Source organism: Apodemus sylvaticus, chromosome 21 (genome assembly GCF_947179515.1).
Source record: "Apodemus sylvaticus chromosome 21, mApoSyl1.1, whole genome shotgun sequence".
Taxonomy (NCBI): domain Eukaryota; kingdom Metazoa; phylum Chordata; class Mammalia; order Rodentia; family Muridae; genus Apodemus; species Apodemus sylvaticus.
The window spans coordinates 17,808,279-17,833,639 of NC_067492.1; the positions used below are offsets into that span (position 1 = coordinate 17,808,279).

At 46.4% G+C, this 25,361-nt stretch overlaps 1 protein-coding gene across 1 annotated transcript in view; it reads left to right on the forward strand.

The window, feature by feature from the left end:
• The window catches only part of Cfdp1 (craniofacial development protein 1), an 88,426-nt gene extending 65,348 nt beyond the window's left edge, over nucleotides 1-23,078 (forward strand). Inside the window, exons 6-7 of the mRNA XM_052166237.1 lie at nucleotides 12,522-12,680; nucleotides 22,787-23,078. Coding sequence (XP_052022197.1) covers nucleotides 12,522-12,680; nucleotides 22,787-22,877 — 250 coding nt within the window. The 3' untranslated portion in view covers nucleotides 22,878-23,078. The remainder of the gene's footprint in view (nucleotides 1-12,521; nucleotides 12,681-22,786) is intronic.
• Nucleotides 23,079-25,361: the final 2,283 nt, after the last annotated feature.

Genomic DNA, 25,361 nt, shown 5'->3' on the forward strand with positions numbered 1-25,361 from the left:
TCCCAAAGATCTTCAAAGAAACTAAAATTAATGATCAAACCAAGTCCACATAGAAAGGCATTTGGGGGTTGGGAGGCTGTTACACAGTAGATCAACTTTTCTTGGTTGAAATTCAAGGGTTTTTTTGGGGGGTGGGGATAAACAATAACTTGCTGCCAGAGATGACTTCCCTCCAAAAAAGCAGAACAGGTGACTCTTAATGCCAAGTCCATTGATGTTCCTGGCAGTGACAGTTTAAATCTGGGGACTGGAGACACTTCAGTGTTTAAATATACTTTCTGCTCTTCCAGCGTCCATGTCAGGTTCACAGTTGCCCAGAACTTCAGTTCTGTGGGATCCAACACTCCTCTTAGAGCCCCTCAAGACCTACCCAAAGTGTGTACAAATATACATACATATAAAATAAATATTTTAAAAGTTTTAAATGGGTGTGTGTGTATTTTAGAGTGCACTTTTTACAGACACATGGAAACATCTGGAAATGGCGTTTATGAGACACTGCTTTCTTCTCAGCTTTTCTTCCTTGTCTCTTCAATCCCTGTTGTGCTCTGCTGCACTTCCTGTGTGCAGTTTTTTAAGAAAGTACCTGCTTATTTGCATATCTGCCTCCTGTGACTGGGTTAAAGGGGAACTCTGTGGGGGGAGGGGTGGGCTCACTACAGCATTCCATAGATAAGGGTTTATCGGATCTCTGGGTTAATTATCACCCTTCAATGTGGTTATTATTACTCTCATTTTACTAATTGATTACTTGAAATTCAAAGAAGTTAGCTTGTCCTGAGTACAAATAAATGTATTAGAGGGTAAGGTAAATTCTTTTCGTTGGCTGCGAAGCCATAGTAACCAGTTTCAAAAGCATAGATCCAAGGTAGTATTGATAACACTAGAACTTTGCTACACAAATAGTTCTCAGGCATCCTGTCATCCTATCCACACCATGAAAGGTTTTGTGGTGATGACAGAGTATTCTAAAATTTGATTATGATAATATATCAAAAACTATTGTGTTGACTATGGTGGTACACTCCTTTAATCCCAGTACTTGGAAGGCAGAGGCAGGCAGATCTCTGAGTTGGAGGACAGCCAGGGCTACAGAAGGACACCACATCTTGAACCTCTCCCCCATCCACTCTCCCAAAAGACCACATTGAATTGTATGCCATAAGCGGGTGGACTCTTTAAAGTATTCTAAGAACAAGAATTGGCTGGCCATCATACTTTCTGGCTTGGTTTCATAGCATAAGCATAGTAGCTTGTATTTGGATGATTTCCATCATTTTCGTTCCCAGGAGAGTGATTGCGGCTATGCTTGGGTTAGGTTCTGGTTCAAGAGCTCTCACATTGAGCTGTATCATTCAGGTTGCTGTGTCAGGGGCCATGCTCAGTCCCTTCCTGTCTGGACTGTGAGAACATGGATGGTAGAGTCACTAGCTCAGCCTCATGGTGGCAGGGAGGGCAGGTAGCACCAAGCCACTGACTGATTGATCCCCCAGGGAAGGGAGCAGTCAGATTCCTTTAAGGTGCACTGGGGCTTTGTAAGGAGAAGCCTTGAGAGCTCACTGAAGGAGCGCGATGCCAAGCTCCGCAGAGCATGTGGCAGGTTCGTGGGGACAAACGGGAAACTGATGCTCTGCCCTTCTTTTTTTCTTGTTTGTTTGTTTGTTTTTAAGACAGGGTTTCTCCGTGTAGCTCTGGCTGTCCTGGAACTTGCTCTGTAGACCAGGCTGGCTTGAACTCACAGAGGTCTGCAAAGCATGTGCTGCTACTGCAGGGTCTCTCACTTTTGAATTTTTTAATAGCAGCCTCTTAGTTGACTTAGTTGTCTGGTGGGTCTGCTAGCTTTGTTTTGTGGCCTATCAGCCAGTGACAGCCTGTGATTTGTCAACACCTTTGGAGATGTTTTGACTATGAATAGAAAAGCAGATGCACTGAGGTGCCTAGATGCGAATGGGACCATCGTTTAGCATGTAGGATTTGTAAGGGAACCTCAGAGAACCAGCTGCTTTAACATCAATGACTGGCCAGAGGCTGTGTTTAACCAATTTCTCTTGCTTTAAAGTAGGAATTTGGGGGGCGGGGGGGGGGTCACTGATGCAATGAGTAAAAATCTTCCATCCATTAAAGAAGCAGTGTTGTGGTTTATAGGTGGCCTGGCTATGAAAACCATTCCTGCATTCAACAAAGAGGGGAGTGGAGAGAAAGAGGAGAGTGAGGGAGAGAAAGAGTTTTCTCCTGCCAGTCCCAGCAATAAGATGGGCCTTATATTTTTGTTAAAAAATCCTTTGCATTTCCTCAGCAGAGTGACTTGGAATTCCAGCTGCCTTCCTGGAATCAGGTGCATAATAGATCTTTGCTTCTCAGGGATCCCTTACATTCTGCCTCAGCAGGGGTGGCATGACAAAGCAAAAGGCTGCTGGTGGAACCTCCAGCTTTCTGAGGAGAGATGGGAGCTGCCTGGGAGGCAGAAGGATGGGGGAGGGGAACTTCATTACTTTTTTCAGTGAGGTTTTAGCAGGGTTATGTCTTCTCTGAGACCAGAGACATTAACTACTCTAGCAATTAAGCAAGCCATGTTGTGGATGCTGACCAAAAAGGGATTTCAGAGATGGGCCCCCATAGGAGGAGGGCCAGGGGTTTCCTCATCTAATAAAGGACATCTCTCTGTGTGGTACTAGGTTACACCTTAAATCCCAACTGGAGGCAGAAACAGGTGATTTCTGTGAGTTCAAGAGCAACCTGGTCTACAGAGCAAGTTCCAGGACAGTCAGGGCTACACAGAGAGACCCTGTCTTTTTTTAAGAAAACCAAAAAACGGGCTGGAGAGATGGCTCAGCGGTTAAGAGCACTGACTGCTCTTCCAAAGGTCATGAGTTCTAATCCCAGCAACCACATGGTGGCTCACAACCATCCGTAATGAGATCTGGTGTCGTCTTCTGGGGCGACTGAAAACAGCACAGTGTTCTAACATAATAAATAAATCTTTAAAAAAAAAAAAAACAGATGTCACATTCCTTCCCAGACAGAGATCCATCTCCTCAGTTGGAATTTCACATACTATTTAGTAGCAGTGAAAAGTTTAGTGAAAACTCAGGGAAATGTCTGCAGAGTGTATGTGAGCCGGCTCATGTACGTTTCATTTAGTGACATGTGGTTGTGTGCCTCCTGTTCCTAATAAGGGGCAGACTGGCCCATTTTAAATAAAATGCTTATGGTATCGAGCTGAAGGGATTGTTTCTGCACTGATGGAGGCCACCTCTGTGTCCTGACATTTAAACATGACCTCAACCTTGGAGATGCCTATGAATTTTAAATTTATCTTATGTTGACATCCACATTTTTTGTGTTTTTACTGAGGATCACCTGCAGTTCAGGCTGCCTCAAGCTGCCTTTATAGATGGGATTTGATGTTGAACTCCTCACCCCTCTCTTGCCTCCGCATCCCAAGCCCTGAATTACTGGCACGAACCACTAAGCCTATCTTTTAAAATATTGACCAGGGGTTGGTTGTTCAGTGTTCTGTTTTGAGACCGTGTCTCATGTATCCCATGCTGAGCTCAGACTCAGTGTAGCTGAAGATGACCTTGAACTTCTGATCTTCTGCATCCACTTCCTGAGTGCTAAGATTATCGGCATGAGCTGGCATGCTTGGTTTACTTGGTACTGAAGTTAAACCCAGGGCTTTCTGCATTCTAGGCAAATGCTGTGTCAGTTGAGCTCTATCTTCAGCTTCCTCAGGCTTAGTTTGTTAGGAGGCAGAGTTGGGGAGGAAGGGGTGCTGAAAATTCTGGAAAAAGCAGAGCATCAGGGCTTAGGACATATGCCAAGTCCTCACTAAGCAGATAGACAAACAACCCATCATAGAGATACATATGTCTTCTGTTTTGCTTCTCACCCTGGCTAGTTTAGAGGGGTGCTCAGCCGTGTTGCCCTAACAGGAGTAATAATTGTGTCTGTCCCTCAGACCAGCACATGCCTGACCTAGGCAGGATCCTAGCAGAAAGCTAAGCACTGTTGTTGAGAGAGATCATTTCCTTTTAAATGCCAGATTCTGAGTCTGCCTGGGCTCCTCTCAGCTCTGTTCAGAGGTTGGCAGCCCATATGGAATCAGTATCTGGAAAATGAGCTGCGTCTTTCTCCACTGAGCTTCCAAGGCTGTACATAAAGCAGATGTCATCATGGTCTTTCTTGGAAGCTGTGTTTAATAATTTGTTTAAAATCCCACCTCAAGTGAAAATGCTCTGTTGTGTCCAGCCTAATGTGATAATACAAATGAAAGCAACAGTGGTTTGCACCTCAGGGACAAAACACACACACACACACACACACACACACACACACACACACACACACGCACGCATGCATAATCCTCTTCCCATTAAACAGAGTATTTCCTCCCAAAGACCTCACCTCTCCCTTCCTTTCTTACTGCCAGGAAACTGTGGCGTGCCTTTCCCTCTTTGCCATGAGGCTCCCCCCGCCCCGCCCCCACACCTTGGGGATGACTCCAGGAAGGAAGCTGCTGGAGCAGAGTCTGGAAGGGCTGTGGAACTACCTTTCCCTGGGAACAAGGAAAACTACGTCTGAGAGTCAGAGGCTCTGCCTTCCCATCAGCTCCATGTCACTTACCCCTCATGGAGAAATCTAGGTGGATTTCTCTTGCGTTGGCCTGAGAGGCCCTGTCCTTACTGATGCACTGTTCAAACTAGGGTGCTGTTACTAATCTCATAATCTTTTGCCATTCTTTAGTACTGCTCTCATTTGTTTAAGAATTTCTCATGCCAGAGCTTATCCTAAAGGTCTTCTGTATGTTTGTCCTTCAAGTAGGATCCTGTACTATTCATTGTATCACGTCTGTATATAGACATGGCTGAGCATTATTACAAAATGAGGTACTAGAAGAAATAAGCAACCAGACTTTCTGGGTTTCTGAGAACACTAATCCTCGATAGAGTGAGGCAGTGTAGCTATAGTCATCCCTGACCATGGGATCCATACTTAACATCTTCAGTCTGTTCTGACCTCAAGCCATGTACCTCTGAGGGTGGTGCAGCAGCATATCAGCCTTATAGCAGCATGCTTGGCAAAAATGTTTAACCTCAATCTGTCCCCAAGAGACAGATAAACCCAGTGAGCTACAGTCTATGAGACAGCCAGAGAAGACTCTTAAAAATTAATAATGACACCAAGGCCAGGAGGCAGAAGATGTTGGAGATGAAAATGTGAAAGGAGATTAAGATACCTCCAAATGCTGGGAAGCATATGACCAGGAACTGTCACTGATGAAAATTTAGAGGTAGCTTATATCAGCATTAAGTTTCTTCAGTATAAATAAGGTGTTGAGTTTATGTAGGAGTGTCTTAGGTGTAAACTGAAGTATTGAGAGGTGCCGTGGTGTAATGATTATTGCTTTAAAATAGCTCCATACTCTCCCCCCAAAGTAAATGTATGCGTTAAAAAAAGGCATATATGGCAACATGTTAATTGGTGAATATAAGTGAGGCTTATTTAGATAATGACAGTGCCGTCTCTCACTTTGACATTTTCAAACTGGAAAGTTCTATACTATTTCCCATGACCTTTCTAAATTATCTTATTGTTATAAAAACAAGAGGTGGTGTGGGGGTGGAGGGCAACAACCAAAACCGCTGACTAACACTAGTTCCTGTTTCTTCCTTCCAAGAACTAGCCAAGCCTCCTTCTTAGCATCGAAGATTGAGGTCAGGGAAGTATGAATAGAGACTGGTGCCCATTTCCTCATTAAGTATCATTATAAACGGTGTACCAGAAAGCCTTTTGTTTCTTTGGTTGGCTGGCTGGCTGGCTGATTGATTGGTTGGCTGGCTTACTTTTAGGACAGGATCTCACTATGTAGCCTTAGCTAGACCAAAACTCACTAGTAGACCAGGCTAGCCTTGAACTCAGGGAGACCTGCCTGCCTCTACTTTCTAAGTGCTAGAATTAAAGACATGTGTCACCATGCCTGGCCTGAAAGCCTTCTGACTGGCCACATGATAATTCAATTTTAAGATACTTTTGACTGGGCAGGAGGATTTCTGAGTTCGAGGCCAACCTGGTCTACAGAGAGTTCCAGGACAGCCAGGGCTACACAGAGAAACCCTGTCTCAAAAAAAAAATATTTTTTTTATTTCGTTTTATTTTTCCCTGAATGATGAGAATGAATTAGACACATAAGTTAAGTGTGTGTGTATAGAAAAGGTTGCATTTTCCAGAGTAGCTTTACTGAGGGAGGCTGGCCGCACTGAGAGTCGAGCCAGCTGGCTTCTGCCAGCTTCTCGGGCTTTGTCTGGCAGCACAGGTTTAGAACCAGAATCTGGAAAATGAGCCCTGTCTTCCAGCAGCTCCCTCGGAACACTGCAGGAGAAATCCATTATCCCAGGACGGATTCCTGCACCCCTTTGCTCTATTAGTCAGCTTTTGTTGCTGTGCACACCTGAGAAGAACAGCCTCAAGAAGGAAAGGTGTAAGGCTAAGACACTGTTTTATATTTATATGTTTAAATGTGTACTCAGGGGTGATAGATCCGCCTAGGTTCAGGGGTCAAGCAGCAAGTTCCCTTGTCTACTGAGCCATCTTGCTGGCCCATTATCTTTCTAATCTTGGAGTTGTGTGTTTTCCATCGTGGTTTCAGAAGTTCAGACTGTGGTCAGCTTACTTTCAGATAGACACGCTTAGTTTTCTATTGCTGCAAGAAAACACTATGACTAAAAACAACTAGGGGAGGAAAGGGTTTATTTCCTTTATACTTTGACAACACAATCTGTCATCGGAGGAAGTTAGGGCAGGAGCCTGGAGGCGGGAACTGGGGCAGAAGCCTTGGAAGTGTACTACTCACCGGCTTGCTGCTTTCTTATACCTTCTAGGACCACCAGCCTAGGGATGGCCCTTTCACAGTGAGCAGGCCCTCCCACATCAACCATCAGTCAAGGAAATGTACCACGGGCTTGTCCACATAACAGTCTGGTAGGGACATTTCCTAGTGGAGGTTTCCTCTTCCAAAATGACTTTAACTTGTATCAGGTTGATATCTTAGCCAGCCAGCACACTGGCAAAAAGGCATGGTGGGACAAACTGCCCACCTCAGTAGCCTTGAGCAAAGAGAAAAGAAAGGAAGGGTCCAGGGACAAAGACATGCCTGATGCTAGCACACATCTGTAATTCCAGCGCACAGGAGGCTGAGCAGGAGGAACATGAATTTGAGTCCAGGCTGAGCAACATAGCAAGTCTGATCAGGTTTTTAAAAGTAAATGAAGAGTGTGCCTCCAGTGACCCTGTTCCTCTGACTGGACTCCATTTCCATAGTAGCTCTTTCTGCTATGAATAGATTGATCCATTATTAGGTTAGTGGTCCACTTACCTGTCAACAGCACCTATCTGGAAACCAAGCCTTTTTAGTACTTGAGCCTTTGGGGGAGAGGCTGTGGAGAGGGAGGGGCGGCAGTTCATATCCCAGCCACAACAGTGGCTCTCCGGCCTCTTCCATTGCCCTCTGTCATGGAAATTCTTAGCCTTCATGGATTTGCCTGTTTTAGACATTTCATAGAAATGGAATCATGGCTGGGCGGTGGTGGCACACGCCTTTAATCCCAGCACTTGAGAGGCAGAGGCAGGTGAGTTTCTGAGTTTGAGGCCAGCCTGGTCTACAGAGTGAGTTCCAGGACAGCCAGGGCTATACAGAGAAACCCTGTCTCAAAAAACCAAAAAAGAAATGAAATGGAATCATGTAGTCTGTAGTCTCATGATTTTTTTCTTTCATCTAGTGTAGTGTTTATATGTTTCAGCCACGTTGAAGCATGTATTTAAGGATTCCCTCCCTCTAAGTCCTAGGGTCACAGGTGTGGGCCACAGTTCTCAGGCTCTTTAGTTATTTGACTTGAATGCGTCTCATTCAAGTTGCAGTTTGGTTAGGGGCAAGTTCAACAACTCAGCTTTGAAGCTACAGCCCACATCTATTTTATACACTTCAAGCATTTGCATGCAAACAGAAACACTAGCTTAGTGGAATTTTGATTTCTGAAGAACCAAGGTGTGCTCTGTCCGTCATAAACTTGCTCAGAAGTGGGAATGGCAGGAAGGTGAAGGGCCTTATGCTCATGCTCTTGTTGGGAAGGTGTGCATTTTTCTTTTTTTCTTTTTTTGGAAAAGAGACTGGCTGTGTAGCCGGGCCGGCTGGCTGTCTTCTGCCCTGGTTACTCAGTGCTGAACACAGGAGCATCCCATCACCTAGCTTACCCTTCTGTATTAAATATATGAAACAGGCATGACAGGCGCTATGTGTACCAAGAAAGAAGCAAAAAGGGTCCCAGTCTCCTATCACTTGGTCAAACCGAGACACCCCCCAAAAGCTCTAAACTAGGCAAGTTAGTAAGCACACATAATAGATCACTCTTTGTATAGACGCAAACCTGCTGAGTTGCTTGGTCTCAGAACTGGAGATCAGCAGAGGACTCCTGCACTGAGAGGAGCATTAGTTGTCTCCTGGAGTGTAGTGAGAGTCCAGCAAGCCAGCCATGTTGGTGTCACTTGAGAACACCCAGGTCCTGTTAACTGCCCCCAAATCAATGGCCTGGTTACAGTAGAATCTAGAGACTGTGGCTAAAGCATGGTTGCTGCTTTGGGGAGGGTAATTCTTGTCTTACTGGCTGCAGTTGGGTTGCTCTTACCTAGGGGTCACTCCTTATCCCAAATGATCCCCAGCCAGTTACAGTTACATTGTTCTCTTTGGTATTGCCAGGTGAGAGTCCACAGCAGGACAGAGCAGACCTCCACACTTAGCACATGGAAAGGGGCTCACAGCATTGTTTTTTTGAAGAGACAAAAGTTCGGGGCTTTTGCCATCAAAATAATCACATATTTTAAAAATCTGAAGCCAGCCTGGACTACATTGCAAGACCCTATCTCAGGGAGAAAACCAACCTGAAATCAAAGCACACCAACAAACGCCCTTCCTCCTGGAGTATCACAAGGGCAGTCTATCTGAGGAACATGTGGCCAGTGTAAAACTGAGGCTGCAGCTGCTTGCTAGCATTCATTCTCGCCATTCCCTGACAGGAGCCGCTCTCTTCCGGGTGTTCTCTCAGCTTCAGTAATGCAGAGGGCTCGGGGTCTGAACCCACAAGGTTCTTTAGGACTTCCTCCTGAGTTTCTGCTGTCCAACTCGGTGGTGAGGCGTGAGGGTCTAGAGGCATGACTCTGGCTTCAGTCCTTTCCTGGAGTGCTCTGCTCCCATGCTGGGCTTTGAGGAAGTGAGTTAGCAGGTGGGTAGTAAAATCAGCCAGGGATTGGTTTGTACTCATTCTTACTGACTTCAGCTAAATCTGAGAACACCGAAAGGACCAGCAGCCCCAAGCCCTCCACACTGGGTTCTCAGCTCCAGCTGCCCTCACATTCACACAAGGCCAGACCTGTGCCTGGCCCTGGGAAGGAGTTCCTGTGTGCACCCCTCCCTTGTAAACAGATGACAGACACTAAGGAAAGCGAGAGTCTGCCAAAGATTGTAGGTGCAGATGATTTGCGGGTTAGTGGTTCTGCCAGTTTTGATATGAGAGGTGTAGACTTGAACCCAGCTCTGCTTATTGCCAGATGAGGAAAGGTCACTAGTGCTTCCAAACACCGTCCTGCCCTTGCTGGTCTAGTTTTGGAATTAATGTCCTAATCTGTCATTTCAAGCATACTATTAAGTCTTTTTGTTATGAGGGGAAATTTGTTTAACTGTGCTGTCACATCTGGGACTTGGTCAATTAAAACTCTTAACACTTTTTCACTCTGAGTAAGCTTTTTGCTTCCCTGTGGGTGAGACACAGTGAGTAAGCTGGCAGGGTGTGGTGGCTCACGCCTTTAATCCTAGCACAGGCAGGTAGATCTCTTCAGTTCCAGGTCGGCCATGTGTAGATAGCAAGTTCCAGGCTACCCAAGGCTACACTCACACTCAGATAGAAAAAGGGAAGACATGAATCCTGCACACAGTGAGCTCCAGGACAACAGGGAAGGTAGACTGAGCAGTAGTAGACATTGGTGTGTGCATGCAGCTGCAGGGTCTGTGTCCCTGTTCTGTGAGGTCAAGCACAGCAGTCAGTGTGAGGAACACTGAACTAGTCCTGGGCCCACCACTGGACTGTGGCAGCTTTCTATCTCCCTGAAGTGGAGTGTGATTAATGCAGGTGTGAGATAAGATTAAACAGCCCCTCAGCGATGTCATCTTTGGGGTCTTTTAGGAAATGGTCACAGTTTGCCTATTGGTTACGTACCCTTTTTGCTAATTCCTTTCTAATCATCACCAAAGATCAGGCCTTGTAGCTTTTTTGTGTTCCTAATCCGGAGCACAGTGGAGCTGCTGTCTCGGTCAAATGATTGTAATCAATGGATGAAAAGATGATTCTAAATACCTTTCAGCCCAGAAACTCTTCTGGGGGGTGCCTGGTTATTGAAACTGGGGTTAAAGATCGCAGGGAATGACAGTCTTGTGCCTTCTCACAACCTTACTAACAAGTTCTACCAACCTCTTTGTTAGGGGCCTCCTCTTCAGTTCTTTTCCAGGTTTCTTATAAACAGACAAGTAGCCCAGGGCCTCACAGAGGATACGTAGCAGCAGACACTTTCTACAGAGAGCATGAGTCACAGTCCCTCCCACTGAGGGCACAAAGCAAAGTAGAATGTGAAACGTGTATATCCTTACCCAGACAGCACTTGCCACTTAGTTATAGTGAACTTTGTCATGATTACAAAAGGTCAGGACTGCGGCACACATAGGACTAGGATCCCTTATGTAGATGCATACAATGCATTTGTCTAATTTAGAATTATCTTAAGCACAATAAAATTGCTCACAGAAAACTCTCAAACAGCTTCTCATCTTGGAGATGCTCAAGTCCTGAGATCTTGCTTTGTCCTGAGTCTGTATTTCTGCTGGTTTGACCTTTGTTGTATTTTTTTAACCTCTCTGAACTTTGCTTATTTATCCAGCTCAACACAAGGACAGTGATGCCTGACTATCAATTCAGAATTGATCTTAATAGTTAATGAGTCCACTTTATTAGGGGGTGTGTCCTAGACAGGGACATCCTCTGGACCAGTATCACAGAGTGAGAATGTACCACTCCCAAGTCTTATGTCTGGTGTGGGCACTGACCTGGTGGCCCAGGACACAGGTAGCCCATGGTCCGTGGTTTCATGATGGGTTAGAATGGCACCAGGTCAGCTCAGAAACGTTCCCTTCGGCACTAACCTGAGCGGGCCACTGTAGCTACACTTGCAGTGACTCACACTAACTATAGCAGGCCAGACTCAAGTCAGACGGACAGAGGCTGAGAAAGCCTGCGAGAGGAAGCGTGGCATTGCTGGCAGCGCTGCTTGAGTGTCTCTGCTCTTGCCCATCTCTGTGACGCAGAAAGGAACCTCTGGTTTCTCCTAGCAGAGAACTCATTTACTTGCATAAAACCAAAAGCAGGCTGGCAAGATCGCGTGGTGAGCCAAGGCCCTGGCACCCACAGCACAGGCCTGGAAGTCTGGTGATAGTGCCAGAGAGAGGGAGAGGAACAAGACCACGGAGCTGTCCTCTGGCCTGCATGTTCCTGCTCCCAACCCACAAAAGATAGGTTGTTTGTTTGTTTGTTTGTTTGACCCATGTTCTTTCTATGGTTTCTAACCCTCATATCACCTTCTTACAAACTCTAGCCGCCTTCTCTTTCTCTTATCTCATTCATGTAACACTGCCTGGAAACATTTGACCTGCCAAGACTTGACTTTGGCATTTGGGCTTTCTCCCACAGCCCATGATAGATAGCATCAGCAGCAAGTAGAGCACAGGCTGTACACTCTGCTTTCGGGATGTTCTCCACCTCCTGGGAAAGCACAGGCCCCAGCTTCCAGGAGTTGAAAGACCGTTCCTTTAAAAGGCCCTTACAGTGCTGTGACTCCTTGCTCATATGTGCTGGGAACTGTTTTTTACTCCGTGGAAGAGTCCCCCGGGGCTTCAAAGCACAAGCGAGGACAGTGATTCACAGTGACCCACAGTTAGCTGCACCTTGACCCTGTGCCGGATGCTGTTTTGGCCGCTTGCATGGACGGTTCCTCACCATCCATGAGTAAGCATTCAGTGTAGATTGAGAAACCAAGGCACATGCCCTTGAACAGCCAGCCTTGAGTCATTGGGGCAGAGCTGGAATCTGGGCCCGTGCTTGTGTGTGTGTGTGTCATTTCAAAGCCTTGCCTGAACCCCACCATTCCCCTCCCTCCCTGCAAGCAGAGACCTGCCACACAGCTCAAGGAAGTCTGAAGAGGCAAGGGCTTCCTGTCAGCTGTGCAGCTAAGCAGACATGTATGTTTGGCAAGAAAGGCAAATGTCCTGCCTATGGTTGCTACACAACAAGGAAAACGCTCTAGGTACAAGCATGGTTTCTGTTGAGACAAATGGCTTCAATCCGGGATCCTCATGTACACATCATCAACAACAAAATGCTGTTAATGCTGAAATCAGAGTTCTCATATTCATTTTTCTTCCGTAGGATAAAAAGAACAAGTGGTATGAGCAGCCTTTTAGGGAAAATTGGAGCCAAAAAACAGAAAATGAGCACCCTTGAGAAATCCAAGTTGGACTGGGAGAGCTTCAAGGAGGAAGAAGGGATCGGTGAAGAACTGGCCATCCATAACCGAGGGAAGGAAGGGTAAGTGGTGGGTCTGAGAGCTCCCGGAGCCTGAGAACCCTGCGGCAGTCTCTCAGGCGGCTGAAGGGATCGATAGGGCTTTGCGCACTCAGTTCTGGGGAAGCTCTGTTCTAAAACAGCACATCCTATCCGTGAGCAGCAGTGTCCCCGGGACTGTTAGTGAGGTACAGCGTCAGGGGACTAACTCTAAGTCGCCTGGTTTATACACAAGACAAGGTCTGGCTCGCCATGACTGGCTTGTCCTAATCTGAGTCACTTGGCCTTCAGATAATCTGGGCTAGTTCAAGTGCCTGGATGCTGTCGCAGTATCATGAATGTGTTGGCGCCAGTTCATCCCACTGTGTCCCTGAGGTCCTGGGCATGGTAGGACTGTTTGCTGCAGCCTGTATGATACGTAAGAGGCCATTGCTGTACCGTTTCCCACCCACTATGGAACACAAAGAGGATATTCCATAAGCCAAAAATAATCTTTTCCTTGTTAGTGTTTATTTTATTTTGTTTTCCCTGTGGGGTTGTTGAGAAAGGATTACACTCTATAACCTAGTCCTGCCTCACAATCATGGCAATCCTCCTGTCTCAGTCCTCCCAGTTCTGGGATCACAGGCAAGAGCCACCACATCCAGCTCTCATGTATGGGGTGTTTGTTTTGTTTTGTTTTGTTTTGTTTCGTTTCGTTTGGGGTGAGTAGAAGAAAATGGAACTCATTAAGTGTTTAGGGAGTACAAAAGAACATAAGGAGCAGAGGCCAGCATCTCCCACCCCTGAGGTAGTGCGTGGTTCTTTACATAGTTCAGGCCTCTCATCCACCCTGCCCCTCACCAGTAAGATCTTCTCTTTCACCACAGTAGTTATCTCAACTCCTTTGCAGTAAAACTGGGATAATCTTACATCTTCACTCCAAATGTACAGATATTATGAGAGAATGTATAATGTATGTATCACTTACAGGGATGTGACGTGCATAAAGCACTTTGACGAATACCAGTCACTCACAAGACCTACATAATAAGTACATGTTAAATTAGCCTTTAATCTCAGCATTTGGGAGGCAGGGGTAGATAGGTTTCTGAGTTTGAGGCTAGCCTGGTCTACATAGTGAGTTAGCCAGATGAGACCCTATCTCAAAAAAAATTAATAATAATCAAAATAAATAAATAAATAACCAAATAGGTGGGTAGGTAAATAATTGCACATCCTAAGTTATAAGAAGAAGTAGAGGGTGCTAATTTAGGAACTGTATTTCTTTTTCTTGAGGTGAGGTTTCAGTATGTAGCCCCAAGATAGCCTGTACAATCCCCTGCCTCAACCTCCTTAGTACTGACTGAGATCATAAGCATGCATCTCACACCCAGTTCTTAGTCTTCAAAATAAGGCCATAACATTATTTGAACCAACCTGGGAGCATTGTGGTTTCCATTTTTGTTTGTTTGTTTGGTTTGGTTCTTTATATTTACTTAGGGAGAGGGGACACACGATGGGTTTCAGGCCCTTCCTTGCAGAGTGGGTCCCAGGGATTAAACTTAGGTCGTCAGGCTTGGAGCAAGCATCTTTACACAGTGAGTCATCTCACTGGCCCTGGAAGTATTATTTCTAAATATGCCTTAATATTATTTAAATCATGCTGGATGCTATCTAATATGTTTTACGTCTTAAAACAAATTATGAGGTTGCTTCACCACTAGATCCAGGTCAGACTATTTAAACTGTTCAATTTTGCACAGGGTTCTAAAATAGCAGAAGGGCCAGAGTGTACTACACTGGCTTGCCTCTCCTGAGTATTGATTATGTGGGTTGAAAACATTCACTGTGTTCAAGCAGATAGAGGTCTGTTAGAGATGAGGGACCGTTAATAAAATATAGTGGAAGAGAAAAGATGATTTAAATTGAGATCTTAAAAAAAAGATGTAAAAGACCCACACAAAGGCTGTTCTTCTAGAAAACCTAGTTAAATTCCTACCTGGCAGCTTTCAGCAGTCTGTAACTCTAATCTCAGGGGATCTGACACCGTTTCTGGCCTCCACTGGCACCCAGCACACATGGTGCACAGATAAGGTTATACCCAATTGGCTAGACCCCCAAGAAGACCACCAAGGACTCAGGATCCAATGTAAACACAAGAGGGTTTATTTGCAAGCTCACCCTCAAACCAGGATCAGCCCTGACACAGCAGGGTAGGAGAGCCGTGGCTAGGCTCAGAACAGTATCAGGGTCCCGGGGTCTGTAAAGGAAAAGACCTTGGCTTTACGTGATTGGGAAAGCGTATGGGGGAGTAGACCAAACCTCAAGGGGTATTTCTAAATTTAAAAAAGAGAGTTACAGAATTGGGTATTGATTTTCTGACTGATCAGCGGTAAGTGCAGGTGCAGTTGATTATTTTGGGAAGATACATCTTGTGGTTATTCCTTGAACTGGAAGTTCCCTGGATCTGAAAGGGTGGGGAATTGGAGTGGCCTTGACAACTGCCAATTAAGTTGTCTAGGTAGTGAGGTTGTTCCTGAAAACTGAGGCGGGGTGTAGCTCATTCCGTAGAGCACTTGCCTATTTGGCATGAAGCACTGGGTTCAACCCCCAGCACCACATAAACTGGATTTGGTAGTGCGTGCCTGTGATCCCAACATTTGGAGGTGGAAGCAGAAGGATCAGAAGTTCAAGACTGCGCTCTCATCGCTCTTGCCTCTTAGCACTCTCACCTCTCTGCCCCTCTTGGGCTCCCCTCCCCTCCCCCCTCTCCATGTGGTCATGGCTGGCCTCCACTCCACTCCTCTCCTCTCCTCTCCTCTCTTCCCATCTCTTCCCCTCCCCTCCCCTCCTCTCCTTTCTCTCTCCCTCTGTCTCCACTTCACATTAACTCCCATCCTCTGCCTGGAATAAACTCTTTTCTATTCTATACCTTCCCCCCCCCCCAAAAAAAAAAAAAGAAGAAGAAGAAAAAGAAGTTCAAGACCATCCTTGGTTACTTAGAGAGTTCTAGGCTAACCTGGGAACAGCAAGAAAAATAGCACATAAGAGGATGGATACGTTTAGGGTTTTTGTTTTATTTTTAATTATGTGTGTTTCAGATCCTCTGGAGCTAGAATTACAGGCAGTTGTAAGCCACCCAGTGTATGTAGGTAGGAACAGAATTTGGGTCCTCAGCAACAGCAATACTGGCTGAGTGGTTACTCCAACACATAGGGTGGGGGATTTAGACTATGTTTATTAGATTATTCATCTTTTTTGTTTGTTTGTTTGTTTTTGTTTGTTTGTTTTTGAGACACGGTTTCTCTGTCTGGTCCTGGATGTCCTGGAACTCACTCTGTAGACCAGACTGGCCTTGAACTCAGAAATCCACCTGCCTCTGCCTCCCAAGTGCCAGGATTAAAGGCATGCGCCACCACTGCCCAGCGATTATTCACATTTTTATTTAATGTGAATAAACCAAATGTTCCAGTTAAAAATCAGAAATCAACAGATTACATTTTTTAAAAAAATCAAAGATTGCTGTTTTAAAAAGATTGATGTGGAATGAAGAAATGAATGTTGAAAATAAACAGATTAGGAAAAAGACTAATTATGCAAGTACTAACCAAAAGAAAACTGATATAATGACATTCATGTTAGATAAAGTAGATTTTAAACAAGAGCATTACCTGTCATTAAAAAGACAGTCTCTGCCGGGTGATGGTGGCGCACGCCTGTAATCCCAGCACTCTGGGAGGCAGAGGCAGGTGGATTTCTGAGTTCGAGGCCAGCCTGGTCTACAGAATGATTTCCAGGACAGCCAGGGCTATACAGAGAAACCCTGTCTCGAAAAAACCAAATCCAAAAAAAAAAAAAAAAAGACAGTCTCCTCACATGATAAACATCTGAGAGGTAGATGGTTCAACTGGAAAGCGCCACTTACTGTGATCAGCTCAGGATTCTTAAAGTTAGTCATGTCTATAATAATGATAGTGTTCACAGTTCAGTTCACTTTTAACTTTATTCCCTTGAGAGCTGCAAGTATGTACCGACAATATGAACACCATCCAAAACAAGAAACAACTCAGGTCTGTCAGTAGTGTTACAGTTAAATCAAATCTCATCTGTCTGTACCATGGGCTACTGCCTAGCAGTGGGAATGGATATAGAAAATCACAGAAGCATCAACACATAGAGTAGGAGGCAGCCTGGGACTCTACTTAAATGAAGGCAGAATCATAGATCAGTTTTGAAAGAAGCAGATCACAAAAGAGTGCACAGAAGTCTATTTATGTCAGAATCAAAAATAGCAATAACAACAAATAGAGATTTTTAAAAAAAGTAAGTAAGAACAGAGCTGCCTCTGTGGTTTAAAGTACCTGCTGCTGCTGCTCTTCCCAAAGACCGAAGTGTAGTTCCTAGCACATTCACTGGCTGCTTATAGCCACAAGGCCACACCTATTCCAACAAGTCCACACCTAATAGTGCCACTCCCTGTGGCCAACCGTTCAAACACCATGAGTCTGCGTTCAAACACAATGAGTCTGTGGGGATCATACCTATTTAGCCCCCCACTACCCTCACTCCCACCCCTTCACCCCTACTCCCACCCTCTCACCCCCGCTCCCACCCATACCCAGAGTAATCCACCTTTAATGCTAGCACTCTCATTCAGTTCCTGCCTCTGGGTGCCTACCTTGAGTTCCTGCCTTGGCTTACTCCATAATGGACTAGCAGGGTAAAACAAATAAACCTGCTGTTGTGGTTTATATGTGGTCTTGGTCAGTGTTGCCTCACAGCAACAAAGAACTAATGAGGACAGTCACTAGCGCCAGTCAGTCAACTGTACAGTGGAAACCTTTCCCTGTGCCTCTCAGGGTGTTAGGGGAACGGAGCAAACAGGCAAAATGCCTGCCTCCTCCCAGGCCGCTGCTTGTGATTCTTTTCTCCCACTTGCTATTAACTGATCATCCCCAGACTGAGACCCTACTGGAAAGCTGGACGCTTTAGGAGTATTTTCCACGGTGATGTCAGCAGAGCTTTGAGGTGTCCCCAAGTCTCCCGGGGCCTTTTCACTTTCCCCAGCCCTCCAACCTGGCCAAACACTGGTTCTAAGACTTACCCACCATTTTCTGCCAGTGACTCAAAGGGGCCTTTCCTGCCCACCTCTGTCTGCTTCTTCAGCCTTAGAGACCCTCCCTCTGTGTAGTGTACCTCCCCTACGAAGGCTAAGGGCTCTGCTGGGGGGTGGGGGTCATATCCCTGTTAGGTTTTATTAGTGTGCAGTAGGCCCCAGAGCAGACTGTTCGCTGACTTTGTTCAGGTGTTGAGCATGGCTTCCTCCGGCTCTGCTCACTAACCACACAGATACCTTTCCAAATACTAACGCTGAGGCAGAGGCCCCAAGTGGAGGGAGAGGATGGATATATAAAATGCAGAGAGACAGAAACACAGGCGCAGTCTTGGCTGCTGCTCTCTGTGCAGTTAGGTGAAGGTCGCACAGCTTGGGCATTTGGGCACCGTGAAGGAGGGTCCGCTAAAATACTTCTCATTCTGAAGAATCTGTCAGGAGTCTGTCCCCTGCACCATCGCAGCCTGTGGTGACAGAGATATGTTGGCTTCACGGCCAAGCCTGGGCCTGCCAGTTTGCATCTCTCAGTTACATTCCCAGAGTGGAGGAATCCTGACTGGTCAGGGCTACCCCAGGACGTGCTGAGCCTTATACTTCTGTTGCCCACCAAGAGCTGAAGCTGATCGATACTGAGGTTCGTGTGGCACCAAATATGCGAGTGACAGTGCCAGCCCTGACACTGACCAGGCGCAGGTCTCTGACGAGAGATGTTGACGTCTTCCCTGGTAGTGCTCCCTGCTCTTCCTACCCAGTCCTGAATCTCTGGGAAGAATGAAAAGTGGTCAGAGCCTACTGTGTGTAACCTGGCCTTGAAAGGGAATTTTTTGATGCTATTAGCATATTTTAATGATAGTAAATATTTGCTGGCTTTGCCAGGTTTGGTAATCCCAGCACCGGGGAAGCAGAGGTAGTAGGCTGATCTTCATGAGTTTGGGGCCAACCTAATCTATATAGGGAAAGCCTCTCTTGACAGACAGACAGAGGGTAGAGAGATGGTTCAGCAGTTAAGAGCACTGACTGCTCTTCCAGAGGTCCTTAGTTCAATTCCCAGAACCCACATGGTGGCTTATAACCAATGGGATCTGATGCCCTGATGTCATGCAGACATACCTCCAAATAGAGTACTCATATGTATAAACAAGTAAATCTTAAAATCTATTAAATAAATCAATAAAATAAAAAATCTGCCAGGCAGTGGTGGTACACGTCTTTAATCCCAGTACTTGGGAGGCAGAGGCAGGTGGATTTCTGAGTTCAAGGTCAGCCAGGGCTACACAGAAAGACCCTGTCTCAGAAAAATAAATAAATGAATGGATGAATAAATAAACAGATAAATAAAAATATTAAAAATCTGCTGCTGCTTAAATGGGCCATGAAAGCATCGTAGCAGGAGGGTCGACACACCCCTCAGCCCTAGGCTTCCTTCTGGGTCAGTCTGAGGGTTGAGCACTGACCAGCAAACAGCAAGGACCATAATTCCCATTGTGCTTGTCAGCCAGCGGCTCTGTTCTGGAACTGTGACCTAGTTAAAGTGCCTGGAAACCCCACGGCCCACTTGAAGTAGGTGAACCCTCAGGTGGCCTTCAAGGCAGCCTTGGGAGCATTTCCAGCCTTGGTCTCTATTCCAAATAGCCCGTCTGAGGCCTTGCAGGTAATGGGTGTGATTACATTGCTGAGAAGCGAGAACCTAAACCCAAAGCTGCACCTCTCAGTTTCATTGCACCCACAGAAGCGCATTTACGTTTTTATTTCTGCTTTATAGGAAAGGGGAAAAAATCACAAAAGGTAAAAATTAATACCTCTCTCAAAAGCACCAACAGTAGATATCAAAGTCACTCTCCTCCGCAGCACCGTACTTCATTCAGCAAGTCCAGGTCCAGTGGAAGGTTTGTCTGTTGTCTCCTCTTGGGTACACCAAGCTGTCCCAGGATCCTCTCAGCAGCTGCCAGTGACTGCCCTGATCTTCAGTGGACTTTCTGAGAACTGAGTTATATCTCTGATTGTAACGTGTTGCTGCTGCCCCTTAGCATCTGTTCTGGACTTTGCTTTCAGCAGACTCCAGGTCTTTTGGACACACAAGCCCTTATCCTACGTGGTAAACATCGCAACATAAGGATTTCTTCTCCGTCCTGGTCTCCCAGCAGATAGCCTGAGAACTCTGTCCTCAAACACCCACACGTGATGTTCTCAGCACTATCTCCTCTGTGTTCCCCTCTCTATGACTCTTCCAAGGGGCAGTTGGCACACCTGCCACCAAGTCCCCGATTCCCATGTGTCCAGATCCAGGTTAGACAGGGTAGGGGACAACTGATACAGTTGGTGGGGCCCTCAGTTAATTTTCTAAGCAGCCGTGCCTGAGAGCCTCAGGCTGCCACATTGTATTGTGTGTCCACACCTCACCCAGGTCCCCTTTCTGTGCCTTTATCTGAAGGAGCATGCAGTATCTGTGGCTGCTCTCTCTGCCCGGGAATCTGAATTTCAGATCTAACTGGGTCTCCTTTATTCTCACTGACTAAATGTGACAACTCTGACCCAAGAGATTTGTGTCAAACCTAAGCACAGCATTATTGTGTGTTCCTGCTATTCTGGCCTCACTGACAGTTTTGACACCACAGCCTAATTCCTGATCCAGACCAGATGGTAGTTACTGGTTTCAGACAGCACACATCCCAACTTGGGCCATCTGCTGTCCTCAGGACCCTGATGGAAGCTGGCTGCCTAAATCACAGTGAAGGTGTTAGCTCCCACTCTGTCAAGCTCCTTTCCACTTTAAGCATTGTTAATGCACATGTTCATGAACTCCTCACGGCAGCCCCTCTGATTAGGAGGACTGATCCTTAGCTTTCGTTCTGGGTTTGGGTGTTTTGTTTTGTGCTGTTTTCTTAAGACAGTATTTTGGGATCTAGGGATATGGTTCAGTTGGTATAGTGTTTGCCCAGTATGTACAAAAGCCCTGGCATCATGTAAGACAAGCACAGGGGTTCACATAATCTTAACCACTAGGACTGTAAAGACAGAAGCATGTGGCCTGACTCTCGGCCTCAGCAGTTAAATGGGATGTGAATGTGTGTGTGTGTGTGTGTGTGTGTGTGTGTGTGTGTGTGTGTGTAAACACTATACATATATATCTTTGTTGTGCTCCACTCCCTTTTTTATAGCTAGGAAACTGAGAACAGCTATGTTTATACTGCACAGACAGTGAGTGACAAGATTCAAATTCAGCTCCTCTGGCCTGAGAACTGTTTCTGACCAGTCCTTGCGTGGAGGATTAGTAGCCACAGGCTCAGCTGGCAAGCAGATGGGATGGACCTGGTTTGCTTCAGGGTGCTGAAGGGCAGGCAAACAGGGCCTGAACTCCGTGAAGAACACAGGTTCCTGGAGCTGATTACATTCTCACCGTGAATGTGATACCCTTGTAGTGACAGATGCACATTTTCCATGGTGCAACAAATTAAAATTAGTGCAGAGATTCAATTATGTCTTCCATTTTTAATGACAATTTTACTCCCTCAGTAGATTAATTAGCAGCAGAGAGTTCCTCCCTGAAAGCAAATCACAGCACACTTTATGGCAAGAAAAGGTACATTAAAATGCAGCTGTGTCTAATTAAGCAGCCAGGCTCCCTCTGACCAGCATGCCTGCCAGGGTAGGCTGACCTTCCTCCCACCCAGTCTGGGAAGACTGAGGGAGATCTCCAGAGAGGTCTCTGAACTTGGCCTGAGAGCCAGAACATAACCAGAGCTCCTGCTTCCAAGCAAACCCTGCGTGTGACGTGCATGCAGAGGTGTTGAGTCTCGTTGTCCAGATTAATTCAGGAAAGGATCTCTTATGCCACAGAAGCAGCCTGGCCCCAAACAAAGTCAATACCTAGGGAAAGAGCAGAGGAAACGGACCAGCCCTGCAGACCTCAGCTGCTTCCACTCTCACAGCAGCCCTTGGGGGTCTTGGAACTCACTCTGTAGATCAGGCTGGCCTCAAACTCCCAGAGCTCCACCTGCCTCTTGCTCATGGGTGCTAGGATTATAGGTGTGCACTACCGCATCTGGCTCAGTCTGTCCTGCTTGTTCTGTTTTTAGGAGTAGTTTTTTTTTGTGCCTTTTGAGATACATAAAAATATAGACATAAAAACTTTGTAAGATGACTCACTGGGTCAAAGACACTTGTTGCCACAACCTGTGTTCTCAGTCCCCAGGACCCACGTGGGGGAAGGAAAGAAGCAACCCTGCAAGTTAGTTGTCCTCTGACTACCACACGTGCCCACCCACACATAAATATACATAAATACACAAGCACAAAATACATGTCTTTGTTTTGTTTTGTTTTTTCAAGACAGGGTTTCTCTGTATAGCCCTGGCTGTCCTGGAGCTCACTCTGTAGACCAGGCTGGCCTCCAACTCAGAAATCCACCTGCCTCTGCCTCCCAAGTGCTGGGATTAAAGGTGTGCACCTGGCAATACATGTCTTTTAAAAGAGTATGTTCTTTTACCTGCCAACTCAATGTACACTGAGGCCAGGAAATATGTCATCCTGTTGCTGTGGACATCAGTGAGGCTCAGAGAGACTCAAACTTTGACCAGAATTGCCCAGGTGATGTTTACCAGTATAGCACTAAGATGGCATTATTTCTCCTTTCCTCCTGTCCTGTGACAGCACTACTTTCCTAACTCTTGTCTACTTTCTCCTTTTAAGAAGATGTTATTTCTCCTGGTGTGAAATAACACCTTCTTAAAGGAGGCAGGGGCAGGCGGATCTCTTGAGTTTGAAGCCTGCCTGGTGTACAAAGTGAGACCCTGTTTCAAAACAAAGAACCCATTCTTTTCCAGTTTAGTTTGACTCGTGTCTGAACAGAAGCGTCCTTCTGTGGACCAAATGGAAATGGTTTGGATGGAGTGAGAGAATCCAGAATAGTCCTCCAGACACCAGCCTGGCTCACCGACTGGTTTGCCAAAACTTCACTTACCTAACTGGAGTTGGAACTGTGCAGAGAAGGCCTCTCCTGCCAGATTGAACTGACATTGTTTTTGTCTTCATCCAGGTACATTGAGCGGAAAGCTTTTCTGGATCGAGTGGACCACAGGCAGTTTGAAATTGAGCGAGATCTCAGGCTGAGCAAAATGAAACCTTGACATTCTGGGGAGAATTCCTAGCAGCTTAATCCTATTGACAATGTGAGCTCTTCTCTGTGTTTGTGAAATGTTTCCAGTGTTCATCATGTTTCCAGCAAGCCCCTTTTTCTACGTTGCAGTTTGTTTAATGTATCTTAATCTCACCTGGTTTCATTAATTTTCCTTTTTAAAATTTGTCTTTAAATAAACAAATAGAACCCACTATAAGGTTGGTGGAAGTAAGGATGCCGCGCCCCCTCCCTTGCTCTGCTTCGAAGGCCAGCCAGGGCCAGCTGCCACACCTCAGGCCTGCCCGCGAGGGGCACAGCCTCGCTAAGATCCGCCCTTTCTTAAGGGCGTTTGCTGGGTTGGGCAGATACTGAGTCTCTGGGCATTAGTTCTCAGTGCATTCAGCCTTTCTCTTGTGTGAGGTTCTCATGTGAGGTGGGGGACATTGGGATAAGTTAATGCTGAGTGGCTTTTTGTTTTGTCCTACTCCCCTTTCTCCTTTAAAAAAAAAAAGTCTACTTCAGATGTCTTTTCTACCTCGGTAGTTCTTCAGGTTTTTTTTTATTTGTCAAGGGATATTCTTGCCAGTAATGCTGGCACACACCTAGAATCCCAGTGCGTGGAAGGCTAGCAAAGAGCTGCTGCAAATCTGAGGGCAGCCTGGGCTGGAGAGTGAGGAATGGGGATGCGGATTATTTAAAGACCTCGTGTTCTTTGTGCTCCTTAGGAGACGTCCCAGCCACCCATGCCAATACAGCATTAAATTCATCACCTGGGGGAAATGTGGGCTTCAAAGACTGCATTCCATTTCCTGCTCAGACACAGCTCTGTGGCCTTACCACAGCTTTGTTTCTGCGCTCACTTCAGCCCTCTGAAAGGCTGATGTGACTCAACGCCACCCACGGGCCCAAGAACACTAGGTCACAGTGGGCTTCCCGTCTAGGCCTTGGATGTAGGGGCAGGATTTGTAGCCACCAAAACTGAATTGGTGGCACCAGATGGCTAGCATCTCATTACCCAAAAGGAAGTTTACAAGCTGCATTTGAACTCATGGTCTGTTCACATCCACCTGTGAAGGACTGCACAGGTGACACAGGTGACACCAAGCTGGCCTCTCGACAGATGGTCTCTACAGAGACGTGGAGGATGAAGGAAGTTCTTTAACTGGAACCAGCAGGAGGTCCTGTTAGGATAGGACCTCCATGCCTGTAAGACAGGGGCCCATCTGTGGTCACCTAGCATGTCACCCGCTGCACTGGCCTGATACTTCTCCTGTGTTGTGTTGCGGTTCTGTGTACCCCCGCATTCCATCTGTAGCCATAGTATCAACAGCTCCTGAGACAACTCTGCCCATCTATGCAGATGCTCTGCAGTCCTTAGGATAAAGGGCTGGGCGCTCATGGTAACTTGGGTTTTCCTCTTAGCAAAGGCCTAAGAGATTAGGAAGTCAGTGGGTCAGTGAGACTGTCTATGAGTGTCGGCCCTGCCAGCCCTCACATAGGCTTTTCCATCAGTGGCCTGTGGTCAGTGTTGTCACCTCTCTAGAAAAGGCTGTCTCTTTCTCCTGGGTGTGTCTGTCTATCCCCAGCTGGGTATATATGACCTGGGTGATACTGGTTTGACTGACTTAGGTACATGCACAAATCAAAGTGCAGGTACCAATGTGTGTTAGCATCAGTAAGATTTAAAGTGGCCCCACAGCAGACCTGGGTCATCATACCACTCTGGCTGCAGGGGAGACTGCAAATGTAGTCTTTCTCTCTCATAAACTGACAAGTCTTTTCTAAAGCCGTCCCAGGAGAGTCGGGAAGTCGGAGAGGAGAGCAAATGGCCACGTGTTGGTAATCACTGAGGAGTGTATACAATCCTTCTGTTATTCAAAACTTGGATATGGATTTCAATTTTTCATAATAAAACATTTTCTAAAGTTGTCCAAGAGACACAGAATTGTATTCTGTATAAGGAAGGATTTTGAAGTGCTTCAGGCTGAGCCAGAAGAGGGTAAGCAGCCTCCCAACACACAGCCATCTCTCAGGCCTGCAGGAGCACAGGAGAGGGGCTGCCCTTTGGGGAGAAGGTCCTCTCTGCTTTAATAGCCCAGAAACCGCACTCTGCCACTTTTGACAGGGAAGAGTCAGTGGGGGGACAGAGAAACTGCCAGCAAGACAGACTGCCCAAAGTGGATGTGGCTATTCTCTAAACAAGTGGCTGTTTCTCAGAGGAGCCAGGAGCCTGGCCACACACTGGCTGCGTGTGAAGACCGCAGAATGGGGCAGAGAACTACATGGGCGGGCCACCCACGGGGACACCTGAGGCAGACGTGGGCCACCTGTGAATTACACAGGCGGGAACCCACGGGGACACCTGAGGCAGACATGGGCCACCATAAACTTTCTCTTGGTCAGAATGTACTAGTGAGTGAGTACATCAGAGTTCTTAGTGGGAATTGCTTTCTCAGCCACATTGTTAGCTGCCCTGCCTCACTTTCGAAGGACT